The 21943-nt window shown below is 44.4% G+C and overlaps 1 protein-coding gene across 3 annotated transcripts in view; it reads left to right on the top strand.

The window, feature by feature from the left end:
* The window catches only part of IRF9 (interferon regulatory factor 9), a 73974-nt gene extending 65438 nt beyond the window's left edge, over positions 1-8536 (top strand). For all 3 annotated transcript variants that reach the window (XM_077469563.1, XM_077469579.1, XM_077469570.1), the window contains one exon: positions 181-8536. In XM_077469563.1, the coding sequence (XP_077325689.1) occupies positions 181-327 (147 nt within the window). In that variant the 3' untranslated portion in view covers positions 328-8536. The remainder of the gene's footprint in view (positions 1-180) is intronic.
* Positions 8537-21943: the final 13407 nt, after the last annotated feature.

Below are 21943 nucleotides of genomic sequence, written 5' to 3' on the forward strand. Positions count from 1 at the left end.
GAGGAGTCTTAATAAATGAAATGCATATCTTTATATACTGTATGTTATGTACTGTAAGTGCAAAGTAAGGTGTGAACCTATGAAGGGTTTCTATTACAGTTTTAGATTCACCTTACAGTGAGATGCAATATAATATTGGTATTAAAAATAGTTCTAGTAATTTTCTTCTTTTTCATATAGATTGAGCAAGTTATGGCCTCTGAGTGGGTACAACAAGTGGAAAGTCACCGTGCATCTCACAGTCAAGATTCAGATCTGGAGGAACCCTCTTCCCCGTATCTTATTCAGCTTATGCCTGTGGATACATCAGACAGCATATATACTTGAAGTGGTAACCCATATACTGCACAAAAAAGGACCATTCTAAATTGTGTTTGGCAGGGGTGGCCAAGGTTTTGTTTTTACTATCGTTTCTTTAGGTTCCTAAAATTAGCTATCACAATTTTAAATATATATCCGTAGTTTTGTATTTAGCGTTTTGTATTAACATTTACCTACAAAATGTTTAAGAAATGAATAAGCCTTTAGAATTTTCATATGGGGACCCTTTTACAGTCTGCTGCACTTTTTCCTCATGCATTCTTTTTATATGTGAAATAGATCATACAGATGTGCACTGATATCTCATTAGTGAATACATATAGCCATTGAACCACATTTGAAAAGTGGTTAATCTTCTAAAGGTACCTCTCTACAATTTGTGTCTTTCTCTGATGTGATAAAGATCAGAGTGTCCAAACATCTATAGGGTTGGTGCCTGGCAGTTGTTTTGACACTGGGCAATAAATAGATCTTTCTGTTTGGTAGAAAGCCATTCTAACCAGCTTTAATGTTCTCCCACATTCAAATGTTAGCGTTGCACTTTCCTTTTCTCTATAGAAAAGTGAATTTCTCGCTGACACTGCATGAAGAATTTACAAAAATCTTTATCAAGGGTAGTCTTACATGGCTTGTGCTTTGCTCAGTTGCTGATGGGTTGTTGCCAGCAACAGGATCTGTAGTATGACATCACCTTAAAGCGTATGGTAGGGCAAAATAGAAAATAAAATAAAAGCAAATGCAGTCTATCTCTACACTACATGTACATTTCCCCATGTTTTTTTCCCTTTAAAAGCCCTGTAAGTACAAAAACATACCAGTTGATCTACCATTTCACTGTTATGGTTTGACAGTACAGTGCTTTTTTTGGGGTTAAATGGCAAGAAATGGTAATATCACTGCCCAGTTCTCTTTTGCGAAATCCCTTTCACTTTCCTCATTTCCACAGCTTAGAGGCTTATTTTTCGTAGTCTTAAGATGAGAACTGAAAGTGCTGATTACACTCCTTAACATAACACAGGAAGAGTGCACAGGACACAGCTGTAGATTTCTGATCAGATCTATATATATATATATATATATATATATATATATATATATATATATATATTTGCACTTAGTGAACATATTTGTACCTGACCAAAGGGTAATAAGTAAAGTTAATTGTTAGAGATAACATGCACTTTCAGTCCCGGTTCACACAGGTGTGACCTGTCAGGCGACTTAGCCACCTGACAAGTCACCCTCCATGCAGTGCAATGGAACCGTTCTAATAGGAGTGACTCAAGTCGCATCCGACTTAGAAAAAGGTTCCTGCACTACTTTGGGGCGACTTTGGATTGGCTTGCATTGACTTCTATTAAAGAAGTAATTTACAAGTTGCGCTGTGCGAGACAGCTTCAGAGTCCGGAGACTTTGAAGCCGCCCCTGTGTGAACCGGCACTAAGGGTCAACCGTGGAAGTAAGTGCCCAATTCTACTTTTAGCAGTTGAGCAAGGAGCAGGCCATACAGGAAGCACGCACCTGCTCCTATGGCACCGCTCTGTTGCTGGCTGAACCAGCAAGGTTTCACTCTGTCACTTCTACCTCATTGATAAGCAAACTTCTGCAATGGTTTGGCCAGCAAAGAAATGACCCCATAGAAGCGAGTGAGTAATCTGTTTGAAGCAAAACTCCAGGAATGATCTTTATTGCATACTTACATTGGTCGAGCTTGGCACAATGTAAGTATGCATATCTCATACCTAATTGGCTGCTGGGAAAGATGACAATCACTGTAGTAGTCCATGGTACTACAGTAATAGCTGAGATATTGCTGGGGTTTTGTGTGAGCTGTCTCCCCTCTGCACACTGACTGCAGCTCGCTCTGCTGCCTGAAAATTGATTTATCTACAGGCTACTGGCAATGTTCTGCCACACACAGGCATCTAGAAACACACATTTATTTTAAAAATATTAGTGGCAAAATATAGATTCTTATAGATTACTTGAATAAGGGCAAAAAGTTTTCACTTCACTGGGAGGTTATTTGATCACTCTGTGTATTCACTGGGAAAAATCTTTTGTAGTGATCTAAACATTGTCTTGGATGTCTTCAGTCCTGTTAAATCTATTTTTATAAGGAAGACTAGCAAATGTGTGTGTGTTCATTGTAGGGGCTTAACATGGAATCTTGCATTGCAGTGACAGCTAGAGCAGAGTTTCATGTCAGTGTATTGGCAAAGTTAAGGGTCGAACACTGCCAATGCCTTGGCGCCATGGAAGCAGTCGGGGTTACACACACATCAGTGCAGTGGCACCCACAGAATTTAACAGCAGCAAGGGGGTGTTGGCATTTATTACAGTGGCAGGGATGTGCATGGCTGGGGCAGTGGTGGGGGCTTGCATGGTTGGTGCAGTGGTGTGGGGTCATGCACAGTCATTACAGTGGCAGGGCCATGTGCTGTTGGTGCAGTGTCAAAGCTGTGCAATATGGGTGCAGTCGTGGTGCCATACTAATACACAAGTATCCCCATACCTGGTGCTCCTGTGTGCTGCTACTACTTGTGCTGCTCCCACCAGCAGCTTGCTATGGAATGTAATGTGCCAGTTACGGACTGTGAACCATGTGGCTGTGGAGAGTTGTCCCGTATTCTGCTGCTGCATTTCAGAATTCAATGGTCACACATCCAGGAAGCTGAGCAGGACGTATTAAAGGCCACGGCCTCAAACGCCAGCTTCTAGAGGATCCTTAAAGCCAGCCCAAAGCACCCAATATAATTCTACCTGTTCTGGTCAAGGTCTCTCGCATCATATTGTGATGTTAGAAGTACATTTTAAAATAGATGGCTTTTTCAAAATTCATTTTTGAAGTAAATAAACTAACATTATTTGTCTCTAACCAAATAATCAAATGCCCAATGCCTGTGTTGTTAATGTTAAGCTAAAAATCTTTGTTTCACCATGAGACTCAGAGGGAAACAAAACGCCTTTGTACTTCCTGCTTTCTTCTTATATAATAAATATATAGGATAGAATGAATAATGCAGAGCGGTGATACCTTTTCAGCATTAAAATCATATTTTAGATGCCATTCGTTTAGGTGGTCTGTCTCCTGTTTTTGAACTCTAGGGGTACATAACAGGGCTGCCCTCTCTATCTGGCACTTTTGCCATTGCCATGGAACCAGTGGCCGAGGCACTGCATGTCCCGCCACACATTAAAGGTCTAAGGCTAGGCTGACTGAAGGAGAGGGTGGCCTTGTATGCAGACGACCTCCTCCTCTTCCTGAATGATGCTGGCTTTTCCCTGCATTATCAGTTCTGGAAGAATTCTCTGTAGTTACGGGGCTCAGGGTAATTGGGCAAAGTCGCAGCTGCTGCCTATCGATGCTGATGCTAAAAAAGAGGCATCGGCTTCTCTTCAGCTACAATGGGTGGATGAGTTTACCTACTTGGGGGTCTGTATTTCAGGGAATGTGACTGACTTCATTCCAATGAACCTTTCCACAGTAATCAACTCAGTCAAAGCCAAGCTGAAAGCATGGGAGAACCTCCCTCTGTCCCTACTGGGTCATGTTAACCTCATCAAGATGAAAATCCTTCCCAAGTTTACATACTCGGTTCATAATTCCCTTCATTCTTTTCCCAACTAAACAACATTTTCTCCTCCTTTCTTTGGGGTCCACCCCCCCCCCCCATTAGTTAACCACCCTAATGCGCAGGGGGGTTTAGCATTCCCGGACTGTCACAAATACTTCATTGCAGCTCAATTGGTCACTGCATTTTAATGGCTTGCTCCAGATAGATCCAACTCGGCTTAGGCCATCGAGGCTGCGGTGTTGCGATTTGCAGAGGCATTGTCGAATCTTCTTTTGCGGGTCCAAAGGCTCCATTCGACCTAACATCTAACCCTTCCATGCTTACCACCCTTAGGGCCTGGCCTGTGAAAAGTAGCCTTTGGCCGCAGTATCCCTGAACGCCCCACTCTGGAACAATCCCAACCTACAGCACTTTCTCGAGATTCCAGACCCTGTGATATGGGCCAGGTACCATATCAAGGCTCTCTCAGACATCACCGTAGACCTAACAATATTCTCCTTTGATCACTTAAGGTCTCATCACAATGCCCCGCTCTCGCACAAATTCAGATATCTACAGTTGTCCCATGCTTTCAGGGCTCGGTTCCTTCCAGGTGAAAGGCAGATGGTGCAGTCCGACCTAGAGCGGATTTTGCGATTTGATTGTACTGAAAAACCCACCTCAGTGCTATATGCACATCTCCTCTGGGTCTTGTCTCCTGAACTGTCCAGGCTACATCAGCAATGGGGCCAGGATGTTTCGGAGATGGACTCCGAGGATTAGGAGAATGTGTGGGACTTCCCATTTAAAATACTGGTCTCCTTGAGAGACCGCCTTCTCTTCCATACAGGATTGTCCATAGGGCATATCTTACTCCCACTTGGGTGCACAAGATGAGGTCTTCTCTCTCCCCGCAATGCTGGCTTTGTGACCATACCCCCGGGGACTTTATCCACATCTTTTGATCCTGCCCGGTAATTACAGGTTTCTGGTCACAAATTATTTCAGAGGGGAATGATCTGCTAAGTATCTCTACCGATCCATCTCCAAGAATATGCCTGCTGGGTCTGGTGGAGGACTTAGTGCCCAGAGAGGCTGAGAGAACCTTGTTGGGTCTCTGCTGTTCTATGCCAGGAAATACATTGTCCTATGCTGGAAGCAAAAGACTCCTCCCTTTATAGGCTTATAGAAAACACTTGTTAACAATGTTATACCCCTTTACAGGGACACCTATACACATAGAGGCTGTCTGAAAAAACATGACAGAGTCTGGAGTAAGTGGTTAGCAGAATCCTCCACTGCTGCAACTAATTCTCTCTGATATATGATGGCTCTCCTTAACATCCTAATAGACCAACCCGGGTTAGCGAGATATTGTAGGTGAGCTAGCTCATTGTCAGTCTACTCCTGGAGCAGGAGCCATGACAGCCTATTTTTGTTATACTACGGAAGTCTTAGATATTCTAATGGTCCTTGATATTGTAACGATACATTGTGACTCCTGCGTGGGTCCCTTCCCTGTTAATAGCCAGATGGTGGCTGAGCTGTAATGCGTCTGGATTGTTTTGTAATTGTTAAGAAAATAAAAAAAAGTTAAAAAAAATAAATAAATCCGATCTTAGAACAGTGAGATCATTGAAAGGTCCCGATTCGTAGTTATGGGTTTCTGCACTCAGCTTTTTGGCTCATAATCTATACCAACTATTTATTTAGTTAAAACCTTAAAAAGGCTGGGAATATTCGAGATCACGGTTCTGTTTACATAGTAAAATGGATATATTAATTTTCCAAACTATTTTGTGTTATAGTTTCTAAGTTTCATGGGGTTTGTTTGGATACTGGATACCCTTAGTGACACATACAGTATGTACTGTGGTCTGTATTTCATCAGCATTAAGCAAAGTATGTTGCACAGCAAGCTTCAACAGGTGTGTTCTCACCCCCAATTGCTATAAACCATCCACTTTTCGACTGTTGACATTTGCAGAATGACTCCTATGCTTTCACATGACTGTTTTTGGGCCACAAAAATTACTGTGAAGGCACCAAGCCTAGGCACAGTGTTCATTTTGCCTCATACCCAGAAGCAACAGGCTTCAGTAACAGATTGGGCCAGTAACACAGCATAGTAAAAGTTAGAGCAGTTAAATGATAAGTTCTCCTTTGGAAACATGTTACATATTCCACCCATTTTTAGGAAGAAACATGTAACATGTTCACATTGCTGAAGCAGCCACCTGCTCCTCGTTCTCTGTGGCTGAACTATAGGGAGAAGTTCCCCGTACTAGCTGTCACTTTTTGAAAACAGAGGAAATCTCTGTTTATGAATGAACTACAAGTCCTGACATCCTTTGTGGCTGTCAGCTTATAGTTTCCAATGAACTACCAGGGCACTGTGAGAGCTGTGGTAGTTCACTGATTCTTCCTGTTCGAATGTATCAGCTTCCTTATACGAGGTACGAGCAAGCGGATACACTGACAGATCTGCAGGAGGCATGCATGGCATCGGTGATCTGATGATTGATGGTGCAATGCTTTACAGGCTCTCAAAACAAGAAATAATAAATGCACATTTTTTTACCTGCAAAATAATGTGCATTTATTTTTATTTTTTTTAAAGTGAACTTTTCCTTTAACTTATGGTGCCTTGTGTGCATTGTGCCTGCTATTTTTCTTAATATAGGCAAGTATCATGTTGATGTTGAGACATTTCAATAAACCACAAACCCTGTATTTATATGCATAAGCATCATGTAGCCTTGTACCTTGGTACACAAATATTAACTATACCATTATCAACAGCTTTATTTTTTCATACATGTTACTCATGGACCATAAATCATTATTTATTCCGATAGTTTCCTATGGTCAGCTAAAATACGTAAAATGCAAGATCAAGGTGTCTCCCCCTGTAAAAATCTCTGCATGATAATGGTTGAAAAATATACCTGTAAGGATTATATGTTTTACTTTTTTTCTGTTCGATTGCATTTCTTTGCCTTTTCTTGTAAGCCTTTATTTGGCATTGGGGCCTTCTGCATTGCAGGGCATGAAGTCATTATCCTCCTGGGGAGATTCCAGGTAACTGATCAGTACCCCGAATCTCATGAGATGACATGTCAGTCCAGGGCAACAGCATGTTTTCTCGAGAATTTTGATCCTCATCATTCCAAGGAGCTTGTCAAAAGGAGCATGACATCACCCTCGTCTAGGCGCCCCGGGCACAAGATGTTTTTCAACTATTATTATGCAGCGTTTATCACAGGGGGTGTGGGACCCAGGTCTAACAAGCAGACCTTGCTTTTTACAGCAAGATCTGCATTATTAGATAAAGTATCATGACACTGTGATAATGTCTGGCCCTACGGTAAAGGCATACCTGAGATTTAAAGAGAATCTGTCATAAAACCAAAGGAAAAAAAATCTTCTGCATATATAAAGTACAGGCATTTAGATACACCTAATTCCTTGCTGTTATGGTTGAAGACGGGGCCATTCTGGCAGGCAACGCTTCTGAATAATGCCAAAAGTGACCCCTTCCTTCCTGCTGCCTGCAGAGTCCTATTGAATAGTGAGGCAGCCATGCTTGTGATGGGATTGTGTGGGATGGGGCTAGGCTGCAAGCTTCAACACTGCTTGGAAATGTCAGAAGGGCCAAGCATTCGGCCATGACTGGGGTTTTAGAGACTGCTGCAGGTATCTAAATACATTACATACCTGCAGCAGGTTTTATTTTTTTTTGCAAAACAATAGCCTCTTTAAGTTGCAGATTTTTTTTCTGTTTGATTGCCTTTTCTTGTAAGCCTTTATTGTTTGGCATTGGGGGCTTATTTGGTAAGTCAAAAGTAACTACAGATAAACGTCTTTTATTGCACCTGTGGGTTCAAAATACAAGCGGGACATGCACCTTGTATCAGGTTCATCCAGGAACCTATATGTGTTTTCCCTTCTCCCCTACATTCTTCCAAGTTTGCTTTAACTGGTGAAAAGTAAAATACCATTGGCTGTTATGTGCAATTGCACTTCACGTCATTCTTGCTGTATTGTATTGACTTACTACATAAGCTCAGTTGTACTTATCAAAAGGCAGTTGTCATAAAATGTGTCATGCTAGGAAAAGGTCAAAGTTAATGTATCACTACATGTTTTAAATTATGTAGTCCTGTGTGTTCAATGCTGTTTCTTTACCTTTAAGTGTATCTGTCTGTTTTGTGTCTACATGGCAGTAGACCACCGATTTCTGTAGAGAACATAAATGTCTGTACTCATTTTTATATCTGGTACACTAAATTAAACTACAAAGAGCTAGATGAACTTTTCTGAAAAGGTTTCCTGTGGAGATGTGTATAATACCTTTTGTCCAACATGCTGAAGTCTGGCAGAGAGGTACAACATTCTAAATTCCAGTGTGTACATAGCATTAAGAAGGTAAATAAACTGTTCTGTGGTATTGCTTGGCAATGGAATTAAAAAGCCAATAGCATTGTAATTGCAGAAAAAAATGATTCAGGATATTAAAACCACTAGCAAGTGTAGATTAACTTAGTGCACTGTTGTATTTGTTGTGCTGGTGTAATACCACGGATATTGTAATGTAAAGCTTTCAACAAAAAATCCTTTTGTTTTGTAACAATAAATATTCTCTCTGCTTTGAACAATCGCCTATATCTGTGAATTTCTTTAAGGCCCCTTTTACATGAGTGATCTGATTAGATCTGTCTGTCTGTTTTATAAGTAGATCTGTTTGGCTGTGGGATAGCAATACTAAATGGATATGGATGTCGCTAAAGTGATATCTGTACCCTTTGGCTCACAGGCTTGATTCACAGATCCCCTGCTGGTTGGAAAGGACTCAGCTGGTGTTAAAAAATACATAAGACTTTTTTGTTTTTAATTTAATCATCACTGTGTGGTAAGATAGGTGTATATGTCATTTTTGTGTCTGTTCCTTGGGAACTTTAAAGTTCATCCGTACAAATTAACTGCTATATGTCATTTTTGAAGTAAAAAAAAAATCACCTTTACATTAGTAAAGTGTTCTTAAAAAAGACCTTGTCAGTGAAATAATAATCCAAACTTCAAGACCCTGTTAAAGAAGCAAATATCTACTGTATGTACCTGGTTCTTCCTGCCATCCCCTGTGTCTCTACTGTGTTTTGTGTTTATGAATGGCACTGGATAAAAAGCGGTTGGGCGGCCGATCTGCTGGGTAATCACTGTGTACCAAGCAATCATTAGATGGCTCAGTACACAGAGACATTATACCCAGCTGTTCCGAGCAGCTGAGTACCATGTGATCACTGTGATTGGTCGTTATTCTGCGTATTGCCTGTACATTAATGTATCTTGTGCACCATTCTCATGATCTGCTTTAGCCTTAATAACTGAATGTTTCTAAATTACCAAGAAATCGAGACAAAAAATTAGATTACACTAGGGCAGTGGTTCTCACCTCCTGTCCTCAGGATTTACAAACAGGCCAGATTTTAAGTATTACCTTGGGGAGGTGCAGACTAGAATACTGCACTTACTGAGCAGCAAATTATATCACCTGTCATGTATTTCAGTTATCTTGTAAACCTGGCCTGTTTGTGGGTTCTGAGGACAGGAGTTGAGAACCACTGCTCTAGGGTGTCTGCTTTCCTAAAAACGGTCATTGCAGGGGTTTTACTATTATCCTGGCATTTATATTTTAACAGAAATATCTAGTCCAAGATAAAACTAGGAGGACTCTTTTTAGATAAAACAAAGTATGCAAATGACAAGATTAACAGATTTTTGCACTTATAAAGGCGATATAACAAAATTCTTTTATAAACAGAGTCTTTATGAAACAGACCAAAAGGGAGCAAATAAGAGATGTTCATTATTGGGGTTTGAGTACACTTTTATTGAATTTTCAAATAGTATTTTTACAACAAGGAAATGCAAGATTCCAATGGTGGAAGCAAAGCAGAATATAAATTGTGAATTTGAATTGCAGCAGGTCACAAAGGTCAAGTTCTCCTCAGTCCTGGCCCCTCACCCCTGCCAAGTGCCCCCACAGCAAGCCACTTGCTATGGGAGCGCTCATACGTGCTTGCTCACGAACCAGCTTTGTCCATAAGACATACAGAGAGTGACTTGGCCCCGCCCCCCTACTAATTGGCTGTGATGGACAGCAGCAGGAGCCAATGGCTCCTGCTTCTGTGTCTGAGACAAGAAGAAGAGAGAGAGAGCCTCTGCTCTCGTTCTCATTGCAGGATTGAGATCAGGCTTGGGTAAGTATTTGGTGGGGGAGCTGCATGCATAAGTTTTTTTTTTGTTTTTTTTTTACCTTAATACGTTGAATGCATTATTGTAAAAAACCTTCTGCCTTTAGAACAACTTTAAGAAATATAATTGGAGAGCTGAAGACATTTAGGTATAGAATGGATATCACAGACTGACCCATGTCAGGAAAAGAAATTACACATGAAATTAAGTTCTACGTTAAAAAAATAAAAAAAAGGCATTAGGACCCACACCTGTCTGCTCAGAAATTCACACAAATTCCTTTATCTCACAACTGGGACCCCAGTGTGTTTGCCAAGAAAGCCAAGTATCTCCTGGACCAACGGGCATGGAGTACAATTGGGCCAGACAAGAAAATTGGCTGGTCATTAACTGGATGAAAAATTGGGAAAGACCTAGAAAAAGGAAGAATGAAGAGCAATAAGGTAAGGTAGAGAGGTACAAATCTCTCTAGCAGGAACTAGATGCTGCAAGCTTACATAGTAGCCTTGCATTGGATTCACTGGTGGCAAATTGATTCATTTTGTTCTGTTTATTAAAGTGGTCATAAACCTCAGACATGAAATATGAACAAAGCACATCCTTCTATAGTGTGTACTTGTTTCAGTCCCCCCCCCCCCCGTGTTTCAGAGCTGAGAGATCCTGTGTAAATTCTGCATTTTGAATGAATGTAGGGGAAAGAATGCTGTAGATACAACATATGTAGGAGGATTTGTTTCATCTTTGTGCATCATGCCAATCACTTTACTGAGTATATGAGAGGGTTAACAACCAATTTAAAATATTTGATATTTATCATTCATCAGTAATCCAATAAAGATTGTGTTATACCAAATCTTGAGTAATTGCAGGTTTCCACCACCAGCAATAACTATTCTAGCTGTCAAAAACTATGAATATATTGGCAGCTATTGCTGGTGGAAGCCTGCAATTCCTCTGGATTTGGTATAACACAAACTTAATTGGATTACTGATGACTGACTTATTATTATTATTATTATTATTATTCATTATATCTTTTAACCACTTCAATACAGGGCACTTAAACACCTTCCTGCCCAGACCAATTTTGAGCTTTCAGCGCTGTCGCACTTTGAATGACAATTGCGCGGTCATGCTACACTGTACCCAAATGAAATTTGTATCATTTTTTTCCCACAAATAGAGCTTTCTTTTGGTGGTATTTGATCACCTCTATGGTTTTTATTTTTTGCGCTACAAATAAAAAAATACCGAAAATTTTGAAAAAAAAAATGTTTTTTTTTGTTTCAGTTTCAAAACTTTGTAAATAAGTACATTTTCTCCTTCACTGATGGGCACTGATGGGGCTACACTGATGGGCACTAAGGTGGCACTGATGGGCACCAATGTGGCACCAATGAAGTGCCACTGATAGGCGGCACTGATGGGCAACACGGATGGGCGACACGGACGGACACTGATAGGTGGCACAAATTGGCACTGATAGCTGGCACGGATGGGCGGCACGGATGGGCATGGATAGGCGGCACAGGTGGGCATGGATAGGCAGCACAGGTGGGCATAGATAGGCGGCACAGGTGGGCATAGATAGGCGGCACAGGTGGGCATGGATAGGCGGCACAGGTGGGCATGGATAGGCGGCACAGGTGGGCACTCAGGCGGCACAGGTGGGCACTCATAGGCGGCACAGGTGGGCACTCATAGGCGGCATCGGTGTTATAGTAATGGATGCCAATCAGTGCCAAACAATAATGCATGCCAATCAGTGATGCCCATTGTGGCCACTGATTGGCATCCATTATGGGCACTGATTGGCACCCATTGTGCTGACTGGCACCCTGGTGGTCTAGGGAGGATTATGGATTTTTATTACCTTTTCCCTGGTGGTCTAGTGGTGTCCCTGGTGGTCCAGTGTGGGCATCCTCGGGGGGCTGTGCTGATAATCGATCAGCACAGACCCCCCTGTCAGAGGAGCAGCCGATCGGCTCTCCTCTACTCGCGTCTGACAGACGCGAGTGAGGGAAAGCCGATCACCGGCTCTTCCCATTTACACTGTGATCAGCCGTGATTGGACACGGCTGATCACATGGTAAAGAGTCTCCGTCGGAGACTCTTTACCGAGATCGTAGTTGCCGGGTGTCAGACTGACACCCCGCAATAACGATCGCCGCGATGCGCGCCCCCGGGGGCGCGCAGCGGCTCATAATCCTAATCACGTCATATGACGTCCGGTTAGGATTATGAAACCACTTTGCCGCCGTCAATTTGTAATAGGGCGGGCGGCAAGTGGTTATTGTGACAACACTGAAGACCTGGCACTTTGCTACAATGTAAAGTAGTGAGTGTACAGCTTGTAAGCGCCCCCTGTGAGGGGTCTCAGCCAGTGCCCCCTGTGCAGGGTTTTCTGTAGGCGTCCCCTGTGCGAGGTCTCAGCCAGTGCCCCTGTTAGGTGCCTCCTGTAAGGAGCCTTGGTCAGCACTCCCTGTGCGGGGCCCCGGTCGATGTCCCTTGTGTGGGACCTCAGTGACTCCCCTGTGCGGGTCCTATGGTGGCAGAGGTCTCAGGCAGTGGCACCGAGTTCTATGCGTTTTCACAGGTGGTGCTTGGGCATATAGGCTAGTACATGCCCCCCGCGCCCTCCCCTCCCCTGCCTCATCAGTCTTGACTGATCTTATGTCTGGCTCTACCGTCGTGGATGTGGCCCACCTTGCAGGGTTGGTGGTCACACTCCCTGTCCTATCAGTTAGTGAGGTTGTTCCTCCACAACTGCGCTACTCCTGTGGGAAACTTTAAAGATGGAGGATGCAGCTGTGGTTGCGGTGAAGGTGCCGGTCCCCTTGGCACCCAACTGTTTCACACGGCAAAAGCTTTCCCTTCTCCCCTCTATTTTTGAAATATTTGTTTATAAAGACTGGGAGTGTCCAAACGCCCCTATGTGGGTCAAAAGACGCTTCGCTGTGAGTTACCCCTTTGTGGGGTCCCTCCTTAGAGGGTTGACTGTTCCACCAGTAGTGGAACCCCCTGTCTGTTGGTTGCGCAAAGTGACCATGATTCTGGTAGAGGAGTCTCCGGCTTTTAAGCATCTGGCTGACATACCTGGAGGGTGAGCAGATTCCCTCTGCTTTTGCTGAGTTGGCGGACCAGTTGCTCTGGGGGCTGCAGTTTGTATACGATGCCTCTTGGACGCAGGTCCCCTAGTTGATAAGCTCTCTGTTTCTGCAGTGGGGCTTAGACATGTATTGTTGCTTAAGTGTTGTTCTGTGGACTGGGCTTCTAAAAAAAGCTCTGACTGGGTTACCATTTCAAGGCAATTGTCTGGGGCAACCCTAGATTACATCATTACGAGTCTCACAGGAGGGAAGTCTACATCTCTTCCACAGTCTGAAAGGGGATAAAGGGTCTCATACGGATGCGGTCCTTCTTGGCACGCAATGGACCTGGTCTGGCGAGCCGAGAGTGGGGCTCCCTAGACCCATGGACAAAGCCCCTTCAGGATGAAGGCGCACGCTCACCTATGTCCTAGTGTTCTGGCCTTGAACCCCAAAGAGGGTTTTTTCCTTCCAATAGGCGTTTGTCACCAGACTGTTGGCAGTTCTCCTTGGGGCTGTGCAAGCCCTGTTGCTTCAGGGTGTGGTTTTCCCAGTTCCAGTGGGTACAGAAGGTCAGCATGGAGTCCACTCTCATGGTGGTACTGTCCCTTCATCATGGTGAATTTCTGGCTCCTGTTGACATCACGGATACTTCCTCCTCTCCTCGCGTATTCACAAAGGTGTTGGCCCCAGTTCTGACGTGGTTACGCCAGCAGTGGATTGTGGTCCTGGGATGCCTGGACAACCTTCTTCTGCGAGCAATGTCCTCGACTACCCTGAGGAGTGACGTAGCTTGCTATACAGACCACAGATTACAGTTAGCTTCTATACTACCTGAATTCTGCTCCGGCTCCTTCCAGAAAATTGGATTATCTGGGTCTGACTTTGATTTTATCTCTAACCAGAGTATTCTTCCTCTGGACAAACTCCAGAAGTTGCATGCTGCGCTTCGACTACTGTTGTCTCCCAGGTGGGCCTCCCTGCAGTCCTGCATGTGGGTGTTGGGCCTGATGGTATCTACCTTTGTGGCGGTTCCATTTGCACAGTTCCATACAAGCTCCCTTCAAGTGAGATCCTGGAGTAAAGTTCCCAAGGTCTCTGGCCTATCAGATTCGGCCGGAGGTCCCTGGTCTTTTGGCTTTGCTCTTCAGGATTTCTGCAGGGCACATTCTTTCTCCCCTTGTATTGGACAGTGGTCACCTCCAATGCCATTCTGTCTGGGTGGGGAGGTGTCCTGGGACTTGCAGGGGTCATTGGACGCTGGAGGAATCTGGACTGACGATCGATATCCTGGGACTTAGCGATCAGACTATGTATGGATCATGAGGTCGACTTCGGGGCCTCCTGGTACGGATCCAGTTGGACGATGCCACGACGGTGGCCTATATCAATCACCAGGGCGGAACAAATAGTGTGTTGGCAGCCCTGACAATAGCCAGCATCCTCCGGTGGGCAGAACACCTTGTTTCGGCCCTCTCATCTTATACATTCTAGGAGTGGAAAACTGGCAGGCGGTTGCCTCAGTCAGCTAGTGTTGGTCCACAGGGTGGTTCCTTCACCAGGACATGTTTCATCGGATATGTCTCCAATGGGGCACTCCCGAGGTAGATCTCTTGGTGTCCTGGATAACAGAACGGCACTGAGGTTTCTGGCAAGGTCACGGGATCCTCTGTTGGACACTGCAGACGCTCTGGTTGCCCTGTGGGTCCAGTATAGTCGGGTCCAGTGGGTCCAGTATACGCCTCTATTCCTCCCAAGCTTCTGCCGTGGCATTTGCACAGGATCAAAGCCGAAGGGATTCTAGTCATTCTAGTGGGCCCAGATGGCCTTGTCGGGCTTGGTCGCTGACATCCCTTGGCGACTGCCTCAGGGAGGTTCAACTTCCCCTAGGGCCGATATTTCACACTGCTTCAGTCACTGATTTTGAAGGCCTGGCTGCTATGAGCCAGGTGCTGAAGTTACGACACTGCTGAAGGCTAGGAAGCCTTCCTCTAGGAAGATTTACCACTGGACATGGATAGCATACATATACTGGTGTTAGGTGCTTGGCATTTACCCTCATTCTTTCTTGGCTCGGATTTCGACCTTCCTTCACGGGGGTGAGAAAAAGGAAGGTGGGACTTTAAATGAGGCTATTGATTTGTGGAGTTAAGATAATTAGAAAATATATTTAATTGGCATATTGAGTCTGACAATACATAACAATAATTTAAGTATACACACACATACATGGTGTTGACCTCATGAATACATTACATATACATATCAAAGGGACGGCATAAATAATTGACAAGAAGTTTAATACGGATAAAATTTATTATTTCAAATTCATAATTCACAATTGTGTGCCGTGTGTATGCAAGACAAGTTTGGGCCAACGCCCTTTGGACAAAAGTCCACGGTTTTGTTGGCCAACAATCCAATCATGTGTACAAGGCTTTAGATGGTCCTGCCCTGACCTACCTTAATTGGCACTGACCATCGCACTTTGAATCACACATGAATTGTATATTAAAATCAATCAAATTGCCAAATAACTTTCCTTCCAATTGATTTAGACTTGTTCAAACTGAGTCAATTGGCCAGGGCAGAAGATCAGTTGTTTTGCATCAGTCAGCATAGCTGAGATACTTTAGTTCATAGGCGTGTGTACAGGGTGTGCCTGGGCACTTCCTAATCACCTTGTGCAGTGCCTATTTCCCCTGCTTGCTATATCCCCCCTGCAGTGCTGTAAGTTTACCTCCTCTTCTCTCAGGAGTGGAGAAGGGTCTGGTAAATATTTAATTAAAGCGGAGTTCCACCCAAAAGTGAAACTTCATTTGTCCCCTCCCTCCGGTGCCACATTTGGCACCTTTCGGGGGGAGCGGAGATCGGACTGGTATCCTGTCTCCACTTCCGGGAGACCAGCCTGGAGTAAATTACGTCAGCGGCTTGGCTCCCTCATCTTCCTTCCTCCCTCCCTTGCCACCGGGCAGGAGAACGCATCAGTGCGGTTCCCTTACCCGCAATGGCGGGGGCCGACATCACTGGACTCAAGGACAGGTAAGTGTCCTATTATTAAAGTCAGCAGCTGCAGTGTGTGTTGCTGCTGGCTTTTAATTTTTGTGGGTTGGCGGACCTCCGCTTTAACCGGCCTTTCCTTTCTGAATGAACATAGTGAGTGATCTGTACCGATTGTTCCTGTCTTCATTCTTAACTGAAGCAAAATAAAGTGTTTACTGCGGGAGGCAGAGAAAGGGACTGGGGAATCTATATCCTGTTTGTTTCTCATCACATGCCTGACGAAGGGGTCCTGCATGACTCCGAAACGTTGCGCTCTCCTTGTGTTGTGATCATGCAATAAATTACCCATTTGGATGCTATTTATGTTGTTCCATGGTGTGCTTACAAATATCTTCACTGTTTGTTTCTCTGTCTCAAAAGCGTGACATTTGGGGTCTCCTAAAAAAAAAAAAATTAAATTTTTTTTAAAATAATATTGTAAAAAAGAATTTAAAAATAAACTACTGACACCATCCACTGCCTACTGACACCAATCTTTGCTCTACTGACACTGTCCATTGCTCTGCTGATATACATGCATGTGTTTGTGCTCTGGGGTTCACAGTGCCCATGGGGGCACTGCCCCCCAAAAGCTACTCTTCATTAAAAAAATAATTACTGGCCCTTTATAAGTGTGTGTGGGATGCCGAACAAACAGGTGTATGGGGAAGCATGACGTACTGCAATCACTGAAAAAAATACGGAAAAAAAAATAGTCCTTTAAATGTGTGCAGGGTGCTGGACACACAGCTGCTATGGAAAGCACGACGTGTTTGCAATCACTTGATTGCAAATAAGAAGCTCTATTGGCTTCCTTTAGAATGTCGTCGGGCACAGAGCTCTAGGCCCTGAACACTCCCGCTATAGCATTGTTCCCTGTTGTGGTGTGTGATTGGCGGGTCCTGTGCCTTCATTTCCGGTTTCCCTGATTCATCCCAGCCATCTGAAGGTGGGTGACGAGCGATTTGCTGTGAGTACAAAGGGGGGGGGGGGGGAGAACTAATGTAAAGGAGGACTCTTATGGGGACATCTGGTGTAAAGGAGTACTCTGGTGTGGACATCTAATGTAAAGGAGGACTCTGATGGGACATCTAATGTAAAGGTGGCTCTGATGGTGACATCTAATGTAAAGGAGGACTCTGGTGGGGACATCTGATATAAAGGCGCACTCTGATGGGGACATCTGATGTAAAGTGTAAAAGAAGCAGCCGGCAACTCCATAACATCAAGTGTATTTATTTTCAAGCCTTCACGGTGAGTACAGTCAGCAGCAGACTAGTTTCGGCGGTAAGCCTTGTTCACAGCACAATGTTGTAAACTGGAACTCTGGAGACATCTAATGTAAAGGGGGACTCTGATGGGGATATCTAATGTAAAGGGGGACTCTAATGGGGACATCCTATGTAAAGTAGGACTCTGATGGGGACATCTAATGTAAAGGAGGACTCTGATGGGGCCATCTAATGTAAAGGGGGACTCTGATGGGGACATCTAATGTAAAGGGGGACTCTGATGAGGACATCTAATGTAAAGGGGAACTCTGATAGGAACTAATCTAATGTAAAGGAAGATTCTCATGGGAATATCTACTGTAAAGGAGGACCTGTTGGGGACATCTGATGTAAACGGGGGGCTCTGATGGGGACATCTATGGGGGCATCTAATGTAAAGGGGGACTCAGCTGGGGACATGTAATGTAAAGGAGGGCTCTGATGGGGACATCTGATGTAAAGGAGTGATAGAGTTAACTTCAATCGAGCTCAAGGTTATCTGCTGCTGTTTCTAATTAAAAAGTGTGAATGTGCATGCTCTCTAGAAGTAAACACTCTGACACATGTTCAGCTTGGTTACCTCTACACTTCTGGTTTATTCCAGGGCGGTGCTAATGTGTTATACACAAAGATACGTCATTGTTATGTTAGTCTAATAGGTACATCTCATTGGTTGAAATACAAGACAAAATAAAGAAACTTGAAGCTTGGTTAAAGTTGATTCTGTCTTCACTTCTGCATTCTTCTAATGTGTGGGAAGCAGGGGGTAGCCACCATTTTAGTTCCAAAGCAAAACTAATCTGTATACTAATATGAGTAAGGAGTTGCATGGAAACATGTATACAGATAAGCAAATAGACATCTTCTGATTATTGGTATGTACATTACATTCCTCCACAGGAGGACTATGATGGGGACATCTAATGTAAAGGGGGACTATATGGTGACATCTAATGTAAAGGAGGACTCTGATGGGGACATCTGATGTAAAGGGGGACTCTGATGGGGACATCTAATGTAAAGGGGGGCTCTGATGGGGACATCTAATGTAAAGGGGGGACTCTGATGGGGACATCTAATGTAAAGGAGGACAGCTGATGAAAAGGAGGACTCTGATGGGGACAGCTGATGAAAAGGAGGACTCTGATGGTGACATCTGATGTAAAGGGGCACTCTGATGGTGACATCTAATGTAAAGGGGGGGCTCTGATGGTGACATCTAATGTAAAGGGGGACTCTGATGGAGACATGTGATATAAAGGAGGACTATATGGTGACATCTAATCTAAAGGGGGCACTGATGGCGACAGCTGATGTAAAGGAGGACTCTGATGGCGACATCTGATGTAGAAGGGGACTCTGATGGGGACATCTAATGTAAAAGGGGCCTTATGGGCACATATAATGTAAGAAAGGACTCTGATGGGGACATCTAATGTAAAGGGGGGCTCTGATGGGGACAGCTGATGTAAAGGAGGACTCTGATGGGGACATTGAATGTAAAAGGGGACATCTAATGTAAAAGCGGGGCTCTGATGGGGACATCTAATGTAAAGGAGGACTCTGATCGGGACATCAGATGTAAAGTGGGACTCTGGGACCTCTAATGTAAAGAAGGACTCTGATGGGGACATCTAATGTAAATAAAGGACTCTGATGGGGCCATCTAATGTAAAGGGAGACTCTGATGGGGACATCTAATGTAAAGGGGGACTCTGATGGGGACAACTGATGTAAAGGAGGACTCTGATGGGGACAGCTGATGTAAAGGGGGGCTCTGATGGGGAAATCTAATGTAAAGGGGGGCTCTGATGGGGACATCTAATGTAAAGGGGAGCTCTGATGGGGGACGCTGATGTAAAGGAGGACTCTGATGGTGACATTTAATGTAAGGGGGGACTCTGATGGGGACATCTAATGTAAAGGGGGACTCTGATGGGGAGATCTAATGTAAAGGAGGACTCTGATGGGGACATCTAATGTAAAGGAGGACTCTGATGGGGACATCTAATGTAAAGGGGGGGGGACTCTGATGGGGACATCTAATGTAAAGGGGGACTCTGATGGGGACATCTAATGTAAAGGAGGACAGCTGATGAAAAGGAGGACTCTGATAGGGACATCTGATGTAAAGGGGCACTCTGATGGTGACATCTAATGTAAAGGGGGGGCTCTGATGGTGACATCTAATGTAAAGGGGGACTCTGATGGAGACATGTGATATAAAGGAGGACTATATGGTGACATCTAATCTAAAGGGGGCACTGATGGCGACAGCTGATGTAAAGGAGGACTCTGATGGGGACATTGAATGTAAAAGGGGACATCTAATGTAAAAGCGGGGCTCTGATGGGGACATCTAATGTAAAGGAGGACTCTGATCGGGACATCAGATGTAAAGTGGGACTCTGGGACCTCTAATGTAAAGAAGGACTCTGATGGGGACATCTAATGTAAATAAAGGACTCTGATGGGGCCATCTAATGTAAAGGGAGACTCTGATGGGGACATCTAATGTAAAGGGGGACTCTGATGGGGACAACTGATGTAAAGGAGGACTCTGATGGGGACAGCTGATGTAAAGGGGGGCTCTGATGGGGAAATCTAATGTAAAGGGGGGCTCTGATGGGGACATCTAATGTAAAGGGGAGCTCTGATGGGGGACGCTGATGTAAAGGAGGACTCTGATGGTGACATTTAATGTAAGGGGGGACTCTGATGGGGACATCTAATGTAAAGGGGGACTCTGATGGGGAGATCTAATGTAAAGGAGGACTCTGATGGGGACATCTAATGTAAAGGAGGACTCTGATGGGGACATCTAATGTAAAGGGGGGGGGACTCTGATGGGGACATCTAATGTAAAGGGGGACTCTGATGGGGACATCTAATGTAAAGGAGGACAGCTGATGAAAAGGAGGACTCTGATAGGGACATCTGATGTAAAGGGGCACTCTGATGGTGACATCTAATGTAAAGGGGGGGCTCTGATGGTGACATCTAATGTAAAGGGGGACTCTGATGGAGACATGTGATATAAAGGAGGACTATATGGTGACATCTAATCTAAAGGGGGCACTGATGGCGACAGCTGATGTAAAGGAGGACTCTGATGGCGACATCTGATGTAGAAGGGGACTCTGATGGGGACATCTAATGTAAAAGGGGCCTTATGGGCACATATAATGTAAGAAAGGACTCTGATGGGGACATCTAATGTAAAGGGGGGCTCTGATGGGGACAGCTGATGTAAAGGAGGACTCTGATGGGGACATTGAATGTAAAAGGGGACATCTAATGTAAAAGCGGGGCTCTGATGGGGACATCTAATGTAAAGGAGGACTCTGATCGGGACATCAGATGTAAAGTGGGACTCTGGGACCTCTAATGTAAAGAAGGACTCTGATGGGGACATCTAATGTAAATAAAGGACTCTGATGGGGCCATCTAATGTAAAGGGAGACTCTGATGGGGACATCTAATGTAAAGGGGGACTCTGATGGGGACAACTGATGTAAAGGAGGACTCTGATGGGGACAGCTGATGTAAAGGGGGGCTCTGATGGGGAAATCTAATGTAAAGGGGGGCTCTGATGGGGACATCTAATGTAAAGGGGAGCTCTGATGGGGGACGCTGATGTAAAGGAGGACTCTGATGGTGACATTTAATGTAAGGGGGGACTCTGATGGGGACATCTAATGTAAAGGGGGACTCTGATGGGGAGATCTAATGTAAAGGAGGACTCTGATGGGGACATCTAATGTAAAGGAGGACTCTGATGGGGACATCTAATGTAAAGGAGGACTCTGATGGGGACATCTAATGTAAAGGAGGACTCTGATGGCGACATCTGATGTAGAAGGGGACTCTGATGGGGACATCTAATGTAAAAGGGGCCTTATGGGCACATATAATGTAAGGGAGGACTCTGATGGGGACATCTAATGTAAAGGGGGGCTCTGATGGGGACAGCTGATGTAAAGGAGGACTCTGATGGGGACATCGAATGTAAAAGGGGACATCTAATGTAAAAGGGGGGCTCTGATGGGGACATCTAATGTAAAGGAGGACTCTGATCGGGACATCTGATGTAAAGTGGGACTCTGGGACCTCTAATGTAAAGAAGGACTCTGATGGGGACATCTAATGTAAATAAAGGACTCTGATGGGGCCATCTAATGTAAAGGGGGACTCTGATGGGGACATCTAATGTAAAGGGGGACTCTGATGAGGACATCTAATGTAAAGGGGAACTCTGATAGGAACTAATCTAATGTAAAGGAAGATTCTCATGGGAATATCTACTGTAAAGGAGGACCTGTTGGGGACATCTGATGTAAACGGGGGGCTCTGATGGGGACATCTAATGTAAAGGGGGACTCAGCTGGGGACATGTAATGTAAAGGAG

Source organism: Lithobates pipiens, unplaced genomic scaffold (genome assembly GCF_037356315.1).
Source record: "Lithobates pipiens isolate NorthernLeopardFrog02 unplaced genomic scaffold, aLitPip1_a1.2 Scaffold_11, whole genome shotgun sequence".
In the NCBI taxonomy this organism is placed as follows: Eukaryota; Metazoa; Chordata; class Amphibia; order Anura; family Ranidae; genus Lithobates; species Lithobates pipiens.